This window comes from Labeo rohita, unplaced genomic scaffold (assembly GCF_022985175.1).
Source record: "Labeo rohita strain BAU-BD-2019 unplaced genomic scaffold, IGBB_LRoh.1.0 scaffold_72, whole genome shotgun sequence".
NCBI classification, from domain to species: Eukaryota; Metazoa; Chordata; class Actinopteri; order Cypriniformes; family Cyprinidae; genus Labeo; species Labeo rohita.
The window spans coordinates 474,725-495,708 of NW_026129656.1; the positions used below are offsets into that span (position 1 = coordinate 474,725).

Below are 20,984 nucleotides of genomic sequence, written 5' to 3' on the forward strand. Positions count from 1 at the left end.
ATTTTACATGATTTAAGATGTAGGACTTACATTGTGTACATATGTTACATAAACTACATACACTGCCGTTCAAAAGTTTGGGATCTGTAAGACTTGCATTGTTTTTAAAATTAGTCTCTTATGCTCATCAAGATCATTTATTTAGTCCAAAATACAGAAAAAAAAACAATAATACTGCAAAATGTTATTACGATATAAAATAATGGTTTTTATTTTAACGTACTGTAAAATCGAATTTATTCCTGTGATGCAAAGCTGAATTCTCACCAGCTGTTGCTCCAGTCTTAAGTGTCACATGAACCTTCAGAAATCATTCTAATATGAATTTTTTTTTTTTTTTAAAGAAATTAATACTTTTATTCACCAAGGATGCACATTGTTAGAAAAGATTTATATTTTGAACAAACGTTGTTCTTTTTAATTTGTTATTCAAAGAATCCTGGAAAAAAAACAGGTTCCAAAAAAATATTTGGCAGCACAACTGTTATCAACATTGATAATTCTAATAATAAATCAGCATATTAGAATGATTTCTGAAGGATCATGTGACGCTTAAGACTGGAGTAACAGCTGATGATAATTCAGCTTTGCATCACAGGAATAAATTAGATTTTAAAGCATATTAAAATAAAAAACATTATTTTATATCGTAATAACATTTTGCAGTATTATTGTTTTTCTTCTGTATTTTTGATCAAATAAATGCAGTCTTGATGAGCATAAGAGACTTCTTTAAGAAACATTACAAGATCTCAAACTTTTGAGCAGCAGTGTACATAAGGATTTGCATCTTTATACTTTTATCCAAATGCCTTATTGCAAAGTTCTGTGCTGAGGGTAGTTACATTCATTTCCTTAAAAACTCTTGAAAGAAAAACTCCCTGCTGCCAATAATATCTTCAAGGTTAGCGGATGAGGAGTAAGTTGTTCGGTTCCTAAAAGAGGTGTTTTTTTTTTTTTGTTTTTTTTTTTGGAGGTCTCTGACTGTACTTTAAGTGGCAGTTGGATCTATTTCATTATTATAAGTGAGTGCTAATCACACTCTGTTTGGAAACATCACAGGTTGAGAGAACTGAAAGCTGTTTGTTAGACTTGTCAAGCGCATCACTTTTTTCATCTTTCACAATTTTACACGGAGCAAATGAAAATGAAAATGAACATGAACATTTTAGTTCCAGAAGCTCTTTCCAGATTTTTTTTTTTTTTCACCCTGGTGGCAGACCGATAACATCACTGATAATTTCTTCCCGTTGATAATTTCTTCCCTGTAGTCTAATTTGAGCACCTCATTTCCACTGCGATGATGCAGGAAGATCTTGTCATCATTGTTTGAAGATCACACTCGCTTTGATATTTTATGTAATGCATTCAGACATTTTTGTGTGTCCAAATGCTTTGAGGCCGGAACCTAAAATACCAAAACCAGTCACTCCTAATATTGATACACTTCTCTACCACAGCCACAGTGACATTCTTATGAGCTGGTTTGTTTTGGTGAGACAACCACACACACACACACTACATTTGATAGCATGATATGTGCACGTTTCATCTTTCAGTGTCTTATGCCATTTCCCTCCATAATTTGAGTGATAAATGTCTTTGTACTCTTTTGAACTTCCTAGTATGTAAAAAACAAAAATAAAAATGAATAATATGGAACTCAACTGGAACAGAAACTTTGGTTTCCCACATTATTCAAAATGATCTTCTTTTGAGTAAATTGTGACAGGTTTCATTTTTGGTTGAACTATCTTTTTGAGATTCTCGAGACAAGTTGTTTCTGTGTGATAAGTTGTTTCTTAAGTCAGAAAATAGCAACAAATAAAAAAAACAAAAACAAATGTACACACCCTTTTGTCATTCCAAAGCTGTAAGACTTTGAATAATCTTTGAAACACAAATTACTATATTTTAGTGAAACTAAAAGCCTGAAACTAAAAGTTAATGTTTAGTAGTTAAAGTCAATTAAAAGTACATTTATTTGCAAATAAAAGTCTAAATTACAATTGAGGTCAAAAGTTTACATACTCCTTGCGGAATCAGCAAAATGTTAATTATTTAACCAAAATAAGAGGGATCATACAAAATGTATGTTATTTTTTATTTAGTACTGACCTGATTAAAATATTTCACATGAAAGACGTTTACATACACTCATATGCAACTATCATATAAGTTTCAAACGCTCACTGATGCTTCAGAAGGAAAAACGATGCATTAAGAGCCAGAGGGTGAAAACTTTTGTGTACATTTTTCTTACTTTGCCTAAATAGCATATTTGTTTTTTCCATTTAGCACTGCCCTTCAGAAGCTACAGAAGATACTTACATGTTTCCCAGAAGATAAAATAAGTTCAATTTACCCTGATCTTTAAATTCCAAAAGTTTTCACTTTCTCTTATGGACTATATGTAAACATCTTTTATGTGAATTGTCTTATTCAGGTCATTACTAAATAAAAAATAACATGCATTATCTATGATCCTTCTTATATTGGTGAAATAATTCACATTTTTGCAGATACTGCAAGGTGTATGTAAACTTTTGACCTTAACCGTAAATCAGTTCATCATATGTGACCCTGGACCACAAAGCCAGCCACAAGGGTTTGTTAAGATAGGACAATATTTGGTTGAGATACAAGTATTTGAAAAACTGTAATCTGAGGGTGCCAAAAAAAAAAAAAAAAAAATACTGAGAAAAATCACCTTTAAAGTTGTCCAAATGAAGTTCTTAGCAATGCATACTACCAACCAAAAATTAGGTTTTGATATATTTTACGGTATTACATTTACAAAATATCTTAACGGAAAATTATCTTTACTTAATATCCTAATGAATTTTGGAATTAAAGAAAAATCGATAATTTTGTCCCATACAATGAATTTTTGGCTATTGCTACAAATTTACCTGTGCAACGTAAGACTGGTTTTGTGATCCAAGGTTTTATATATATATTATATATATATATATATACACTACCGTTCAGAAGTTTGGGGTTAGTACATTTTTATTGTTTCTTTTTTTTTTTTTTAAGAAATTAATACTTTTATTTACCAAGGATGTATTAAGTTAATAATTAAAAGTTTATTAAAAGTTAATAATAAAAAATTTACATTGTTATAAAATATTTATATTTTGAATAAACACTGTACTTGTTATTCATGAAAGAATACTGAAAAAAAAAAAAAAAAAAAAAAATCACAGGTTCCAAAAAATATTTGGCAGCACAACTGTTGATATTATCCAACATTGATCATTCTAATAATAAATCCGCATATTAGAATGATTTCTGAAGGATCATGTGACACTTAAGACTGGAGTAACAGCTGATAAAAATTCAGCTTTTCATCACAGGAATAAATTCTATTTTACAGTATGTTAAAATAAAAAAACATTATTTTATATTGTAAAAACATTTTGCAATATTACTGTTTTTTTTCTGTATTTTTAATCAAATAAATGCAGCCTTGATGAGCATAAGAGACTTCTTTAAAGACTATTACAAGTCTTACTGACCCCAAACTTTTGAACGGTAGTATATATATATATATATACATATATATATATATATATATATATATATATACACACATACACACACACACACACATGAAAACCCACACATTAAATTGTTTCAAAGATTAACAGGTTTGGAAAAACATAAAAGTGAGTAAATGACAATTTTCATTTTTGAGTGAAATAAACGCCTTGTTAGCATCACATGTGATGACAGCAGTGATAAGGTGATCTTACCGGAGCATGCTGGTGGTGTGCTGGTCTGAAGTTCATGCTGGTTGGCCTCTGCTTCTGCATCTGTTGATGTCGCATCAGGTTCAGCATGGCCTGGCTCTGTTTGTTCTGGTTCTGTGTGGCCGGAGGGCCCCTGGGTGCCCCTGGTGCTCCAGCCTCATAATGGGACAGGGGTTTAGTGTTGCTGTAGTCCAACATGGCCGCCTGGGCTCCAGGGTTGGGTGGGTGGCTCAGGGGCCCCGTGGGCGCTGCCGGGTGACTTAACATGTTGCCGTGCCCACCGGGCTGCATGTACCCGGCTGGAGTGCCTGCTTTGGGAGAACCCTTGTTGGGCATGAGCAGGGTCTTGGGGTTGGGGAAGTCTTGCGGGTACAAAGAAGGGCTGGTTGATTTCTCAAGGCCAAAGGTTCCGCCCATTTGACTTTGGGTGGGAGCATTTTGGGGCCAAGATGTTGAGTGGTTGGGCTGCTGGTGGAATTTTGCTGCTTGTTGTTGCTGCGGTTTTTGTTGTGGCGGCTTCTGAACCACGTGCTGCTGCTGGCTTTGTAATATCGCCCTCTGCTGTTCGCGTGCCGCCAACTGTTGCAGTTGCTGCGCGGGGGACAGGTCTTTAGGTGGGACGGGCAGCAGGTGTTTTGGGAGTTGTCTGGTGGGCTGAATGGGTGGCTGTTGCGGATGCTGCTGCTGTTGCTGCTGCTGCTGTTGCACGGGCAGGGCCGGCGATGTGGCCGGGGCCGTTGCAGGCGAGTTGGTGTGAAGCGGAGGCCCAGATGAGGTGGGTCTCACCTGAGGTGAACCGTTGCAAGAGTCCTGATCGAAGGCAGAGGAAGCCGTAGCGGGGGAAAATTCAGTCTTCACACTGGACAGGTCTGGTGGCATCAAGCTCTGAGCTGCACCGCTGGACAGGAGCTCCGGGTCTTTGCGATCTCCAAAACTATCACTGAAGAGCTCCTGGATGTCCTCGTAGGGTACAGAGCGGTTGAACTCCTCCATAATCTCACTCCAGTCCTGATCATTGAGGTTGAGGTCAGGAAAGAGGCTGTTGTTTCCATTCGCACCCCCCCCAGGCAGTATGCAGGGCAAGATGTCGTCCACCGGCTCCTGCTTCATTTCTTTCAGGCGGAAATCGGACTCTGAGCCATGTGATGCACCACTGTCAGTCAGACCCGTCCCGTTGTGCTCTGCACCAACCGCTCTGTGGTTCCCATTGGCCATCAGGCTATCGGTAGTCACGTTATGTTTGGAGTCCATAGGTGAGAGGGGAGGCACGGTGCCATTCGAGACCCCATTAAGCCCCCCCAATGCATCCTCAACACAGGCTTTTTTATTGGGCGGGTAGCCATCGGTGAAACCATTGACCTGGTCACGGCCTAGGGGTGAACCAGCATTCTCCAACTTCCTCTTGACAGTCTCCTGTAACTGCACACAGAAGATACAACAAATTAACATTTAACAAGCAGTTCATGTAGGTTTTTACTTTATATTTGTTACACAGTTGTACATGACATGCAAACTGAGCTGTTTTCTGTATGTATCGGTACTTGATATCCACAAACTTTAATTAGCATCTATAAGTTATGCTGGTGACTAATTATAAATCACCTTTTGTATTTAAAGGAGAAAGAAATTATCATAAAGAAATAATGTTTTTTGAGGAAAACATTTCAGGATTTTTCTCCATATAATGGACTGATATGGTGCCTCCAAGTTTGAACTTCCAAAATGCGGCTTCAAACTCTTCCCAACCTCTGTTTTTGTTCTGGTTCATAACAGTTAGGGCATGTTGAAAAACTCCCATCTTATGTTCTCCCTCAATTTCAAAAACATCCTATATCACTGTTTTACCTTTTCTGTTAAGCGTGTTTGATCTTCTTTCCATGTTCACTTACATGACTGGGTCAGTACTTCTGCAGTGATGTAGGATGATTTTGAAATGATTTTTGAAGTTGAGGGAGAAAATACGAATGGAGTTTTTCGACATACCCTAACTGTCTTGAGCCAGAACACACGGAGTTAAGGGAGAGAAAGGCAAGACAAGCGTTTGAGATTAAAAAGTATTTAAATCGTATTTTTTTAATGAAAATAACCGACTGTTTCACTAGATAAGACCCTTCTTGCTCGGCTGGGATCATTTACAACTGCATTTAAGATCTTTTGAAGCCGCATTTAAACCGCATTTTGGAAGTTCAAACTTGGGGCACCATATCAGTCCATTATATGGAAAAAAATGAAGAAATGTTTTCCTCAAAAAACAATTTCTTTATGACTGAAGAAAGAAAGACATGAACATCTTGGATGACAAGGGGGTGAGTACATTATCTGTAAATAGTTGTTCCGGAAGTGGAGTTCTCCTTTAAAAGGCCCTGTAATCTGCAAAGATAGGCCTAGGGGCCTAAAGGACCCATTACATTTTAAATAAATCACACACAAGCAAATGTAGATCAAATTTTAGACAAATACCTGAAAACGAGTGCTGAGCAATGATGTTATGCTGTGGGATGGTTTATTATTCATGACTCATACATAACAGCATTACAAAAATGAGTTTGAGAAACTCCCACTCTGATGTTCAAAAATCCTGGACTCACTTTTTAATTTACATACCTTATTAAACAAATCAACATCATGTTGTTGATAGATGTGTAATATTTGTTACTAAAAGGACAAACATCATGTGGACCAAGAATGCAGTTTTTCGACATACATTAATGATAATTAAGAACTTGTTTTACAACAATTCACTTTAACTGGCACACTGTTGTTAATCACGGGCAACTGCTCGCCAATCACAAATATTTAGGCATGCATATTTAAAGGGGTCATATGATGCGATTTCATGTTTTCCTTTGTCTTTTAAGTGTTACAAGCTGTTTGTGCATATATAAGATCTGTAAAGTTGCAAAGATTAAAGTCTCAAACCCAAAGAGACCCAAAGAGCCACACCTTCCTAAATGGCTCATTCAAACACGCCCACACGTCACGGTGTGGGAATATCTACATATCAACACCCAAATGTTTACGCAACGAAACAAGGCATAACTATTAATCTCACTGTATTGTTGCCGCTGCTGCCATGCTGTGGAGATGTTGTGGGTTTCGCTGCGAAAGCACTTTATTTGGCCTTCCAAATGAGTACACAACTATCAAACTATCAAAAATCAGTGGTTAAGTTATTTTTATATTTACAACACTGTTCCAGAAATGTACAACGTAAATATTTGAGTGTGTGCAGCATTTCCTGAACCTAGGAGAGAAGCCTACAATGCCGGCTGTGCACTGTGCACACCATGAAGTAGGGCAATTCCAACTTTGCAAGGACAGTCTGGCACTTCTGACTCACAGCCTGTAAGTATGTTTTCATATTTTAAGAATTTGCTACTGACTATTCAAACGTGAGTTTTGAGCAGTGTAGAGTAGTGCTTGTTTGTTGCTTTTACGATCACAAATGCAGACATGGTGTTATGTTTATGCGGCGCTACGCAACGCAATATGTAAAAAGACAGTATGAGTCATTATAATCAGTAGTTATGTCTACACTGGATGCAACATTTATAATGGGTTTTATTGTTTTTGTCTTGTTGCACCGGGACACGGCATCACAACATGGTAAGGGGAATTACATTTCCATCACACGCTTGAGGTATTCGGTCAATCACAACGCACTGAACAGCTGGCTAATCAGAGCACACCACGCTTTTCAGAACGATGAGCAGGAAGGCAGGGAAGAGAGGACCAACAATAATGGTGGAAAATAATATGTTTTTTGAAAGTCAAACCGCGTAAACACATTGTATCACACCAAAAACACGAAATAATGTTCTTTAATGCACTGCATGTGGTTGTTTAATACACTCTAAAATAAAAAATTACACATTATTTTTTAGTAATTTTAAAATCCTAGAAAATTTATAGTAAATGCCTCTATTCTGAGTTGTGGCTGGCTAAGTTTTTGTGGACACACTTAACCTAGTTTAGTGCTCTAACCATGTTTGCACACATTCCATCTTTTTCAAATGTAATATATAATGTCAATAAAGGTACTTGTACAGCAGTTTGCAGTGACACAATGGATTACTGCAATAACAATAAACTAAATTTAGAAAACTTAAAAAAAAAAAAATGAACAGAAAGGTAAACACACCTTTATTCATCCTGCTTTAAGAGTGTTAAACCTATGCATGCCATTTGCTCAGAGACTATAGCCCTCGTAAATGTGACGAAGATATTATGAAATATCTTTGAAATGTTCTTCCTCTATTTTTATACACACCAATAACTCTGGAAAGTTTAAAAAAAACAAAAAACAAAACTTATTTTACTGGTTTCACAACAATAAGGACTGCCTGATGGCCCGGGGCCAGCGTGAACGATGCTCGGGCCAGCTGACAGAATGGTCACTTGCCCGATTGGGCCAGTGCACATCGTACGAGTATGTGATATATACTGTCTACGATAATATTGTAGGCTAACTGTTGTTTTAGCATTATCTAACATTATCAAGTATGTCCCTCACTTCAAACAAAACCACAGTCATTGACTGCAAGCTCTATGTGATGAAGTAGTAGGTTAAACTTTTGCATGAGCACATTTAGAGTGATGCTTTCACTGCGTGATTTAGTCTATTAAAACGCATTTAGAATACCCCCAAAAATCTAAATCAGGGCAAAAATGCCCCTGTGTAGCTTTTATATTTCTATATAAATTACATAATTAACAAAAACACATGAAGAGTATCGTCTATCCAGATATCAGCAAGATCACAAAGTGATACTGATTTTAAACAACAGTTAATAATATTAAGAGACTTAAGAGACATTTTAGATGCCATATTGTGCATTTTTATTCTATTTCGCCAATGTAAATAGCTCCAAACAAAGATAAAGACAATGTTTTGCATCTCTGAGCAACAAACAACACTGTTTTCTACTGAATGAATCATCTTTTTCAATGAATTTGTTTAGTGAATCGGTTGAATTAACACTTTAGTCAGTCAAATGCATCGCTCCTGAATGAATCATCTGTTTGAGAATCAATTAAAATCGCAGTGACTCACTCATTAACAGTGACTTTTCATCTTTAATAATTTCAAAAATTAATATTCAACATTTCAAGTTTGAACACAATTTTTTTTTTTTGCATTTGTAGTTGCTCTTTATTATTGAATAACTTAGGGTTAAATCCATATTTATACAGTGAACACTATGTAGTGTGTCCACTTGCCTAACAATATTTATTGTCTATTAGTAAAGGTTCCATTTATCAGAAACCATAAAAACAACAACTATATTTTATTACCCCTTTTTTTGTGAGTCCAGTGAAAATTTTGGCAGAGCAATTAAAAATTTGAACCACTGGTTTATATATCCTTTTTTTTTTTTAAGTGCCTCACTCAACATTTATTTGTCTGTATAAAAAGTGTGTTGTAGGTCTGTATTTTATTGGTTGTTGTCTCCTCTCTTCTCACCCTCTACACTCCCACTTTTCCCCAGCTTTACACACCCATTTCTTGAGTCTTTCAAATTTAGGTGTGAACGGCCAGTGCTAAAACAGAGGGGATTCATGACAAATTTAAATGGCATTGTGTAATTACACACAATTTTAAACCATAATATTATCCCTCAACAAATTTACAGCTACTGTGGCCACATAAATACCACAGGAACAGAGTTTTGGAGGGCTGGTGCATTATGGGAATCTAAAATATTTATTTGAAAGAGTGCACTGTTCAATAGGAACAAAACGAGGCTTAAAAACAAAAGGATGTGGCATTTTCGACCCATCCGAACAGACATGAGTTGCTGTGTGCCGATCTACAGTCTGGAGTGAAGGTATGCGGCCTGTCTGAAGTGTACTCCCCCTCCCAACTGCAGCAGCAGCAGCACACTGCAGAGTTTCTGAACCTGAAAAACTGGTCTCTCCGTATGAGCTACAGTCGTATTTCCGAGACGACCTCACTTGAGCGGCACACCCACGAAAATGTCCTTTCTTTCAAACATGCTAAAACTCTTCCCAAAGCAATTTTTTTACTGACGTACGCCTCTTAATCTCTTGCACTCTTACTTTCCCTCCATCTTCGTGCCTCCCCCACTCGGATGCACCTCCACCGCAGGCTTGAGCCACATGAGTCTAATTACCATGTGTATGAACGTGTATACCACAACAAAAGAGTCAGCGCACGGACCGTGGAGGGGTGCGGGAGTGTGCCAAATTCCTGCCCATGCACAGCTCAAGCTCAGCTCGCCTTTGATACCCTGCCTGCTACAATGGACAACCCCCGACCGCACGGGCGGGGAGCAGCGGTTTTGGCCCAAGGGCAGAGAGCGCCGTCTGAGCGCAGCGATCAATATTAGAGCAAAGACTCGGGTCACTACACTCAGCTTTGTGGTTACAGCTACTTCACAAACGAGGGGCAAAGTCCAACAAGTGTTTAACGTCCTTTAGTGAAGCTAGTAATTAGTCCTTTAATAGTTGAGAGCAGCCAAAAATCTGTACGTGCAATTCAAACCAGCTGTTCATTTATTAGAGCTCTTTGCCAAGACAAAGCAGCACTAACCCCAAGCATTAAACTTTGGTATGTAACTTGTCCTGTGCTACACACATGAATGACACCTCAAATCGTGCTGCTTCTTAGATGTCCTGTTACGTCATTAAATGGCTTTGATAAGCAATATTACAGACCAGAATATCAGAGACACAGGGGTGAGCTTCTTTTAATTTTAGCTTGTAGGTAACCACCTAGCAATGTCCTAGTAACCATGCAGTATACAACAGAAACTGCAGAGCAATACTCAGTAACCGCCTGGACAACCCTAGCAAAAATGTACTTTTAAATAACATTATGGATGACATGTTTAAAATAAAATAAAGTAAAGTAAAGTAAAATAAAATAATTATTACTTAATTTTAATCCTCAATTTTGTACCTTTATGACGGCATAAAAACAAACAGTTTTTTTCCCATGACACCTAAATAAATCAATTAAATTCTCAATCCGAAAACTCAGTTTTTAGGGCCAATTTTTGTACCTTGATGAGGGCATAAAAAATAAAAAGTTTACTGCCCATGACACCTAAATAAATCAATTAAATTTTCAATCTGAATTCTCAGTATCAAAAAAAAAAAACAACTAAATTTTTATTGGAAATATTTGTACCTTGATATAAAAACAAAGAGTTTATCACCCATGACACCAAAATAGAATAAATTACATTTTCAATCTGAATTCTCAGTATCAAAAAAAAAAAAAAAAAAACTTACATTTTAGGGGCAATTTTTGTACTTTGATAGGGCATAAAAACAGAGTATTGCCCATCACTAAACTAAATAAATCAATTAAATTTTCAGTCTGAACTCTCAGTATCAAAAATAAAAAAAATTGCTCAATTTTTAGGGGCAATTTTTTTCAATCTGAATTTTCAGTATAAAAAAATAATAATAACAATAAAACAAAATTTTTAGTGACAATTTTTATACCTTGATGAGGGCACAACAACTAAATACATCAATTAAATTCTCAATCTGAATTCTCAATATGACTGTTATTTATAAAGTTTAATGAACATCAAATTCAAAGTAGCAGTAAATGACAGCATACAACACTCTGTTCAAAGGTTTGGGGTTGGTGAGATTTGTTTTAAGGTTTTAAGGGCTTATGCTCACCAAGGCTGCATTTATTTGATCAAAACACATATTTTAAAAAAATAATTTAAATGCTAGAAACCTGATCATGTAATAAAAAAAATAAATAAAAATTCAAAAAGGGGACCATTTTTACCAACACTGCATTTTTTTTTTGTTGTTAGTAACTAAATGCACTACAGTTTGGGATGAAGCCTCACATTCAAGACTCACTCTTTTATGACATTATCTAACTAAAACCAACAATCCATCTATAGGAAAACACATCATCATCACATTTGTGCTTAAGTGGTAGTCATGGCAATTTGTGCAATTTACATTTTTTTTATAGTATGAAATGTGTGTCTTGTGTTCCACTGAAGGAAAAAGTCATGTTTAGTCATACGTTTATAATACATGTGGGTGAGCAAATTAGTTTTTTGGGTGAACCATTCCTTGCAGTCTTAGTGGCCTAAAAAACACTGTAAGAGCAGGCTATAAGAGTGCGACAACATAAAAACACTTTCTGTTTGAGGGTGAGACTTTGCTGTACTGTAGATGCATATAAGTGTGAAAACACACAAAGACATTCAGCTGTCCAGGGGCCACCGGGAACAATAGTGAGTCAGTGGTGTGGGCGAGCAGGGGGATGGGTGAATGTGAGCAGACCTGAGTCATCCTAAATGCTGTACATCATTACGCCAGCATGACCATCCCAAAACTACAGCAGCACTGTCCTACAGCTCAAACGTGCTTTCTTTCAAACTAAAGCCTTTATGCCTAACAACCTACAAACGAGTTTGACTGCTCCAAACGCAAAACATAACCTACTTGGCCAGACAGAATAAAAAACACTAGCACATATTTTACTTCACCTGAGCTAACCTAACTGTCTTGCTAGAACATAAAACATATCAATCAAATTATTAAGAGTACAGATATTCCACAACAATCCATGCATTCTCTTAAATAATATCTTACAATTAATATCTTAATAAATCATATTAATTGATTTTAAAGCTAAATTTCAGCATTTTTGTAAAAGATTCTTGGTAGATGTTCACTAGTCCAAGCTAAAAAAGCCCAAACTCAAGTCTTTGTATGTCTGTCTAGGGATGGGAGTTATTGTGAACCATTTACCAAAGCAAGTTTTTTTTTTTAATTTGACCTCAATTTCTTAAATCAACCAGATCTTCCAGTTAAATGTTGGACTAAATGTCATTTAGTTCTCTTAAACTCGTCCCTACAAACTCGTGTTCATTCACCTCAATGCCCACAATTCAACATCCGATCAACAACTGATGCACAGAACCAAGTCCCGCCCTACAGTTTTTTTTTAATCAATAATCTGTTGTATTTAGATGTATGCCACAATACAGAAAATCATTTGCTATATCCATTTCATTTCAACTTTTAAAAAACATGATATTCATGTTGTCACATAATTCAGAGTGAAGTTTTTCTGCTGTTGTATTTTTAATAAGCAAATTTTCTGTCCGTTTTATTAAATCGCTGTGAGTGACGTATCAGCGAACATGGTGCTGTGTCTCTTTAAAGAAATACTCCACCTCAAAAATGAAATTCTCTCATCATTTACTTACTCTCATAATGTCTCTAATCCATAAGACTTTTACGGGGGTCGTAAAAATTCCGTCATAATCTATCATTACGCGTCATTTTAATTTTCATGTTTTAATTATAACACCACATTTAACTGCTTTTATTTTTGTTCACATTTTTATTTTAAATTATGAACCTACTGGACGATATGGCGTGATACATCGATGTAGCTTCTAGGTACTGGCCTGTGCATAGCAAAATGCATAGCAAAAGATGCATGACATTTTCGTGTTTGTTCTGGATCCAGTTCACTGCTGCTACACTGGAGCACACTCGCCACCAACTGGACAGGAGTGGGAATTACAGTTAGAAGTTACAATAGATTAACCTGAATGTAATCTGTCACAGTGTAATCGGCCTTCAGATTTTTCAGTCACCGATAAAAAATTCAATCAACGATGGACAATTTTTGGTTAACGTGACCTCTGAGATATATATTTATATAATAAAATATTTGTATACATTAAATAATATTTGTATTTAAAAATATATTTTAGATATTTTATTTTTTTTAGATTTCTGTTCCTCTATTAAAAATCCCTTCAGAAAAATTTTACTTATTCTCCTTTTTACAAGATGTAATGAAAGTCGCAGGTGTCCCCAGAATGTGTCTGAAGTTTCAGCTCAAAATACCCCACAGATCAATTATTACACAATTTTGGAAATGCTAATTTTGAGTGAAGACAAAAACACGCCATTTTCTTTAAACACAAATGATCTGCTGCTCCCCACCCCCTTTTCCAGAATAGGGCTGTGCTTTTAGACCTCGTGCCTCAGATACTCTGCCAAAAAGCAGCTGTTTGGTTTTGACTGTCATGTGTATCGTGCTCGTGCCCATGCTCATGTTCTTCGTCATCATGAAAGCTTATTATTTGCATGCGTTTGCATTTACAGTCAATATCAGTTTTAACTTCTGATATACGGGCACACATCCGAGGCACGTGCACAGAAAGTGGCTGTCACAAGGCATGAGAGTACTAAACTAACTTCTCCAAGTCACTGTCGAATACACACGGTTATGTCACAAACACACAAAGCCTTCGTAAGTTTTCATAAAGACTTTAAAATGTAGCGTTTTAATTACAATCTTCTAAAGAGAAAGCCCACCTTATATAATGAACAGATTTAATTTAGGCTTTTATTCCCCTATACATAGAACACATATGGTAAACAGGGGCTCAAGCGTTCTTGCGTGGTGTGAGAACAAACCTCACTGGCTCATAAGCTTCCAGTTAGGAAATTTGATGAGCTCTATTTAGTTTAAAAAAACAACATGAGGATGAAACAGATCAATAAGAATCATGTGTGCTGTCTGACTCCCACATCATATTTGCATCCCCTCAAGAAAATATACAGATAAAAGGAAAACAAGTTCATTCCACTCTTTGAGATCCACATTCACAAAGCAGTTGCTAAAACCTACACTGTGCTCATGTGGGCTGGAAACAGACAGATGTACGAGATTTGGTGAGATGACCACAGATTACCAAAATGATGAAATCTAAGCTAATATGAGTGTGTAGCAACATTCCCTCATTACTCAGCACAAAGAAAACTACACTGTACCAAAGGTGAATGACTGACCAAATCTAGAGTAGTGTTAAGCGTGGGAGTACACAATAGTATCTGATGTTTAAATAAAGCACTGTCACAAGAGTTAGAATGTAAAACTACCATAAAAAGTGTTCATTTTATTGGTTTATTGGTTTATCTTAGTTTATGATTAACCTGAATCAAATGAATGGTTAATAAAATGCATCTTTGTGACTCTAGTCACACCACACTGCATCTACACTCACCAACAACTAAAAAAAAAAAAACTTAAACTTTGAAAGCTTTTAGTAAGGACCAGAAAATGTATGAAAACCTTCCATCCATGTAAACCTAATTTAACATGTTATTGTGTTCCGTAAAACAAGCACACATCACTTAAGGGGTGCCATGACATCAACATCAAACGGAAACTGCAATTGTCTTTTCTTTCCTACCGTGAGTTCTATTCGTGAAGTAACACAGCAACCAAATAAATAATAGGTAAATAAATAAAGTAGTTATTAAATTATAGTTATATAATTATTTTGAATGGATCCTTTTCACAGACTGTGATGTGTTTCCAGTTAATAATATTGTACATCTAGCAAAATCTTTTACTGTTATTATTTTAAAATTTTAACGTAAATTTACAACACTATACTTTGTGCTTTATTACCTTTAAAGGAGAAGTCCACTTCCAAAAAGATTCACATATAATGTACTCACCCCCTTGTTATCCAAGATGTTCATGTCCTTCTTTCTTCAGTTGTAAAGAAATTATGTTTTTGACAAAAACATTTTTAGGATTTTTCTCCACATAATGGACTGATCTGGTGCCCTGATTTTAAACTTCCAAAATACAGTTTAAATGCAGCTTTAAACGATCCCAGCCAAGAAAGAAGGGTCTTATCTAGCGAAACGATTGGTTATTTATTTCCATTAAAATAACACAGTTTATATACATTGCAATGCCAAACGCTCGTCTTGTCTTACTCTGCCTGGACTGTCTTTTTTCAGTTCATGACAGTTAGGGTATGTCAAAAAACTCCCATCTCAGGTTCTCCCTCAACTTCAAAGTCATCTTATATCGCTGTTTTACGTTTTTTGTTAAGGGTGTTTGATCTTCTTCGCATGTTCATTTTGCAAAGATTGGGTCTGTACTTCTGCAGCGATGCAGGGCGATTTTTAAATGATTTCTGAAGTTGAGGGAGAAAATATGATTGGAGTTTTTCGACATACTCTAACTGTCTTGAGCCAGAATACACAGAGTTCAGGGAGAGCAAGACAGATGAGCATTTGAGATTAAAAAAAATTTGTATTTTACAACCGCATTTGGGATCGTTTGAAGCGGCATTCAAACTGCATTTTGAAAGTTCAAAATCGGGGCACCATATCAGTCCATTATATGGAGAAAAATGCTTAAATTTTTTCTTCAAAAAAAACCCTATTTCTTTATGACTGCAGAATAAAAGACATGAACATCCTGGATGACAAGGGGTTGAGTACATTATATGTAAATCTTTGTTTTGGAAACTGACTTCTCCTTTAATTACAGAAAAGTTTGCCAAAACTAGTTAACTAAGTGCGTGAGTTAACTAACTTTTTGCACTTTCCACTCTGTCTCGTGCACAGCCGTGTCTACACAGCTGTCAAAGTATACTTACCAATAAATAACCGTAACTTCTACCATTAAACTTCCAACATTTTTTTTTTGTAATTTTCTCATAAAATACTCATTCCCAACATGGAAAAAAATGCCAAGTCTACAAATGACCATGCTGCATTCATAGTCACTGCATTTGCTTACAGGTGTCTTGAAATGATAGAAGTTGAATACGTATCTGTATAAACGAACTGAACACTATAACAGCAGAAGGAGTGGAAAGTCACAACCACATTTAGGTAACCACAGCGACAGTATCAAAGACGGCGATGTCCATAATGCCAGGAAGTGGGGATTTGGGCTTAAGCTATGGGAGTGACAGCAAACTTGATGACATCAGACCAACTCGCTCAATATTCTTTCCTCTTTTAGTCACAGAAAAACAATTGGAACAACTGGAACACAAACTGGTAAAAAAAATGGGAACAAAGAAATTATATTTGATGTAGTTTTCGTTCACCACTAGAAGTTCACCAAACTACGATAAAAATGGTCCACTGTCAATTTTGATTTCATGGTGACTTAAAAAAAAAAAAAAAACTGACCACTGATAAACTTACTGTCATGATGAAGCAATAGTTTTGAGAGATTCTTAATAAAATAAAGCAAAAAAAAAAAAAAAAAGCAAAATAAACCTGAATGCTGCACTATCAACAAAACTATACTTGTGACTAAAACGAAAAGAGACTGACTTAAGAAGTCACATAATTCAACTATCATATATCTCTGCAGACTAATATTACCCTCAAAATGTAAAAAATAGCTAATGTAAGAAATGAACCAACATGCAACACCCTGAGACCCCAAACTGAAGACTGTCTATCCTCATGCATAGCAGTTCCTGGTGTGTAGGAGGAAAGGTTTCAACATAGATGTGTGTCAGCAGCAGTGTCAGTTCTTAGGTGACTTTATTACCCGCACCTCATCAGGAGAGAATAAACCTGCTGTCAGATATTATAGATGCTACAGTGATTCATTCATTCAGAAAGCTGCCCTCATCAGTTCACGTTGCTGGTTTCTAGCAGTACAGTGTGAGATTAATCAGCTGAGGAATATGTAAATCTCCACTGCATGGTTTCTCATGGCCTAATGTCCACTACTACTACAAGCACCACGTGCTATCAGTTTCACGAGCCTAACTGTCTCTAAAACCATGGTCTCAACATTATACACTGCTCTCTGTACCACCGTTTCGCAACATCTAAAGGAAAACAACATGTAAAGGAAGTCCTGTTTTTTTGAAACCCAAGCAGGGCAAGATACTAATCTAGTTTAAAGTGGAAAAATTTCAGAATGTCACTGTATTACAAAATATCAGAGCAAGCATCATTTGCTTCACATCACTTCACACTCACAAAGTTGCACTACACATTGTTTGGTAGCACTTTACAATAAGGTGTCATTTGTTAACATCAGTTCATTTATTAACATGAACGAACAATCAACAATACATTTCTTACACTATACTAATCTTGTCAACTTGTTAGCTAATAAAAATGCATTCGTTCATTTTTTGTTCATGTTAGTTCACAGTGCATTAACTAATGTTAACAAACTTGTGATTTTATTAAAGCATTAGTAAATGCTAAAATTAACAAAGATTAATAAATGCTGTAAAAGTATTGTTCATTCATAGTTCATGTTAAAGGAGAAGTCCACTTCCAGAGCAAAAATTTACAGATAATTTACTCACCCCCTTGTCATCCAAGATGTTCATGTCCTTCTTTCTTCAGTCAATAAGAAATTGTTTTTTGAGGAAAACAAATTGTTCTCTATATAGTGGACTTCAATGGTGCCCCCAAGTTTGAACTTCCAAAATGTAGTTTATATGCAGCTTAAAATGGCTCTAAACGATCCCAGTCGAGGAGAAGGGTCTTATCTAGCGAAACGATTGGTCATTTTTTAGAAACAAACTGACAATTTATTTACTTTTTAACCTCAAATGCTTGTCTTGTCTAGGTCTGCGATGCATAGTCTGTGTAATCCGGGTCAATACAGTACACAATACGGGTATGTCTCATTTTCTTCTTCTACATCGCCATTTTACCTTTTCTTGTTAAGGGCATTTGATATTCTCTTTGTAAACAATGGGTTGGTACTTCTGCAGTGATGTAGGACGATTTTGAAGTTGGGAAAGAAAAAGAAGAGGGGAGTTTTTCGACATACCCTAACTGTATTGTCTGTATTGAACCAGAAAAATACAGTTCACGCAGACTTAGACAAGACGAGCGTTTGAGGTTAATAAGTAAATAAATTGTCAATTTGTTTCGAAAATGACAGATCGTTTTGCAAGATGAGACCCATTTAGAGCCATCTGAAGCTGCATTTTGGTGGTTCAAACTTGGGGGCACCATTGAAGTCCACTATATGGAGAAAAATTTGGGAATGCTTTCCTCAAGACACATAATTTCTTATCGACTGAAGAAAGAAAGACATGAACATCTTGGATGACAAAAGGGTAAGTAAATTATCTGTAAATTTTTGTTCTGGGAATGGACTTCTCCTTTAACTAATGAACATTATTGTAAAGTGCTAGCCATTTTTCAAACCGAAGAAAAGTATTTATGCACTATTCTTTGGTTTACCATTTTGTTATTAAATGACTTGAAGTCTTTCAGGGCTGCATTCAAAGAAAACTATAAGCAGGGATGTTTTGAAAGCTTCAGTCAGTCTTAAGGTTTGGAAAGTGCAGCAAATGCAATGCACGCTCCAAAAACAAACCAGGCCATGAGGTGATCATTCATTGATCTTCCCTCTAAAACATCTGTGGCACACAGCGAACAGAACGCAGCTCGTGTGACATGTGCAAGACGCGTGCTCCTGTCACGGTCACATGATCTGACCGCTGTTGATGCTGATGCAGCCATGCGACTTCAGCTGCTCGAACACACACACACCTGCCGAAGCACCTCAAACTTACCGATGCTCCGAGATCAGCACGTGGATTCAAGCAGCTTAATGAATTTTCAGGTATTCAGACTGCTGTCTAGCTCATTATTGTCATTTAAGAAGTCCGAAGTAACTTGCAACACACTTCTTACTTCTCAAGTCCTCCTGAAGTGAACTCAATAGTAATGGTTTCTAAATGAATACACGTGAGGTTTGAACCTGCAATTGTTAAGTCATCAGCTCTACAGAGGCATCGTGACTCATTTCCCATAGACCTACCGCGATCAGCGTGCTGTTCCTGCTCTGCTCCCCGGGCGTTCCGCTTCCTCCGTCCGCTAGCTCCGCGCTGGTGCCCCCTCCGCCCGTCCCTCTCTGCCCCGCCGGGTCCGCGCTCGCCGCCGCCGGCGGCTGCCTGTGCTTGTTCGAGCGCTTGGCCTTGGTCTGCAGGCAGCGCTGATGCAGCGCGAACGTCTGCTGTCTCTCCATCTCCAGCCGCTCCATGGCCGTGCTATCATAGCGGTTCTCACAGCCCGTGTGATGCCGCCGGAAGAGCTCGATCCGCCGCCGCAGCCGTTCCATCACCGCGCTGTGCCGCGGCACCACGAAATCCGCCATCATCCAGAACAACAGCGTGTTTATAAACTCACTCGAGTCTCCGGATACCAGCACAACTCGCAGGACTGATCGTGCTGTTTCAGAGTGTGTGCGTGCGTGTGTCTTTACAAAACACACTCAACTGCCTCCATTTTTATCACTATCTGCCTCCTTATACAACAAAAGAAATGGCACATAGTTCAGACGTGTGCGCTTATACTCAAAACAAAAAAAAAAGTCCAAACGCAAAAACTCCAATCAAAGTTTCCTTTTAACTAAGCGACACAAACGACGGCACAAAATCACTGAACAGTCTTTCTTATATAACTATATTCAAGCCGGGAGTCCTGACACAGACCAGAATGAAGTAAAAACTACGATTTTATGAATGAAACCTTTGACTGACACTAATAACTTTTGCATCTTAAAAGTTACATTTGTTTAGACACGTATATAATTTACAGTAAAGTTTAAGATTACAGGAAAGTTCAAAACTTTTACTTAAGGAATCTCTTTTTGAAAACTTCAAACCCTTGAAGATTCACCTCCCGTTTATATTTACGCATACACCACGTCGTTAAATCGTTTTTTCTTTCTTGTCGCGAAACTTTCAGCAACAATTTAAAAATAAACGTGCATTTTTTCGCCTCACAGTTGAAGTTTGACAAAAGACGTACTTGAGGTAAAAACCTATCGACGAAAGGTTAGAAAGTGGTGGATAAAAGCGCACACAGTACATCCATTCGGCCCAAAAAACACAAACTCGGAGAGTTACGAGTGAGTTTTACTAGTAAAAGTAACTTTTAAAGTAGCAGTGCGGCTAACAGCTGATCCTCACAGTTACATTACAGCTACGGATGTAGCTTAGCCTGCCTGCTAACTAGCCCTCAAACAAAGCATTATAAACTCACGTTCTTCCAAATCTGCTTCAAAAGTCTTAAAGTACACACAACCAACTACTGTCCCCCGCTTTGAGTCGACACGAAAAAGAAAAAGCCAACGATAGAGAAATAAACTCTGCCCTACTGCGCTGTCTCTATTGTTTTCCAGTGTTCAGGCAGTTGTTGGTCGCCATCTTGTAACTATTTTTTTTTCTTTTTTCCTCTGTTTTATCCACGCGATGTGAGTGACAGATCACTCGGGCAATCACAAACTCTCACTGTGAACTCAAAATACCGAAACATTCTTCAGCAGATGTGATGCCTTATTGTTCTCGGGAAACCACGTTAATAGAGCACTTATTATTTATAACTATGAAAAAGAAAGTTCTTTTTTTAAGCCAGAAGATTTAAAGTGAAAAACTGATAGATTGA

At 37.0% G+C, this 20,984-nt stretch overlaps 1 protein-coding gene across 1 annotated transcript in view; it reads right to left on the reverse strand.

The window, feature by feature from the left end:
- maml1 (mastermind-like transcriptional coactivator 1) overlaps positions 1-20,772 on the reverse strand; it is a 30,425-nt gene extending 9,653 nt beyond the window's left edge. Inside the window, exons 1-2 of the mRNA XM_051104437.1 lie at positions 19,357-20,772; positions 3,759-5,174 (exon numbers count right to left, since the gene is read on the reverse strand). Of these exons, the coding sequence (XP_050960394.1) occupies positions 3,759-5,174; positions 19,357-19,695 (1,755 nt within the window). The 5' untranslated portion in view covers positions 19,696-20,772. The remainder of the gene's footprint in view (positions 1-3,758; positions 5,175-19,356) is intronic.
- Between the last annotated feature and the right edge of the window lie 212 nt (positions 20,773-20,984).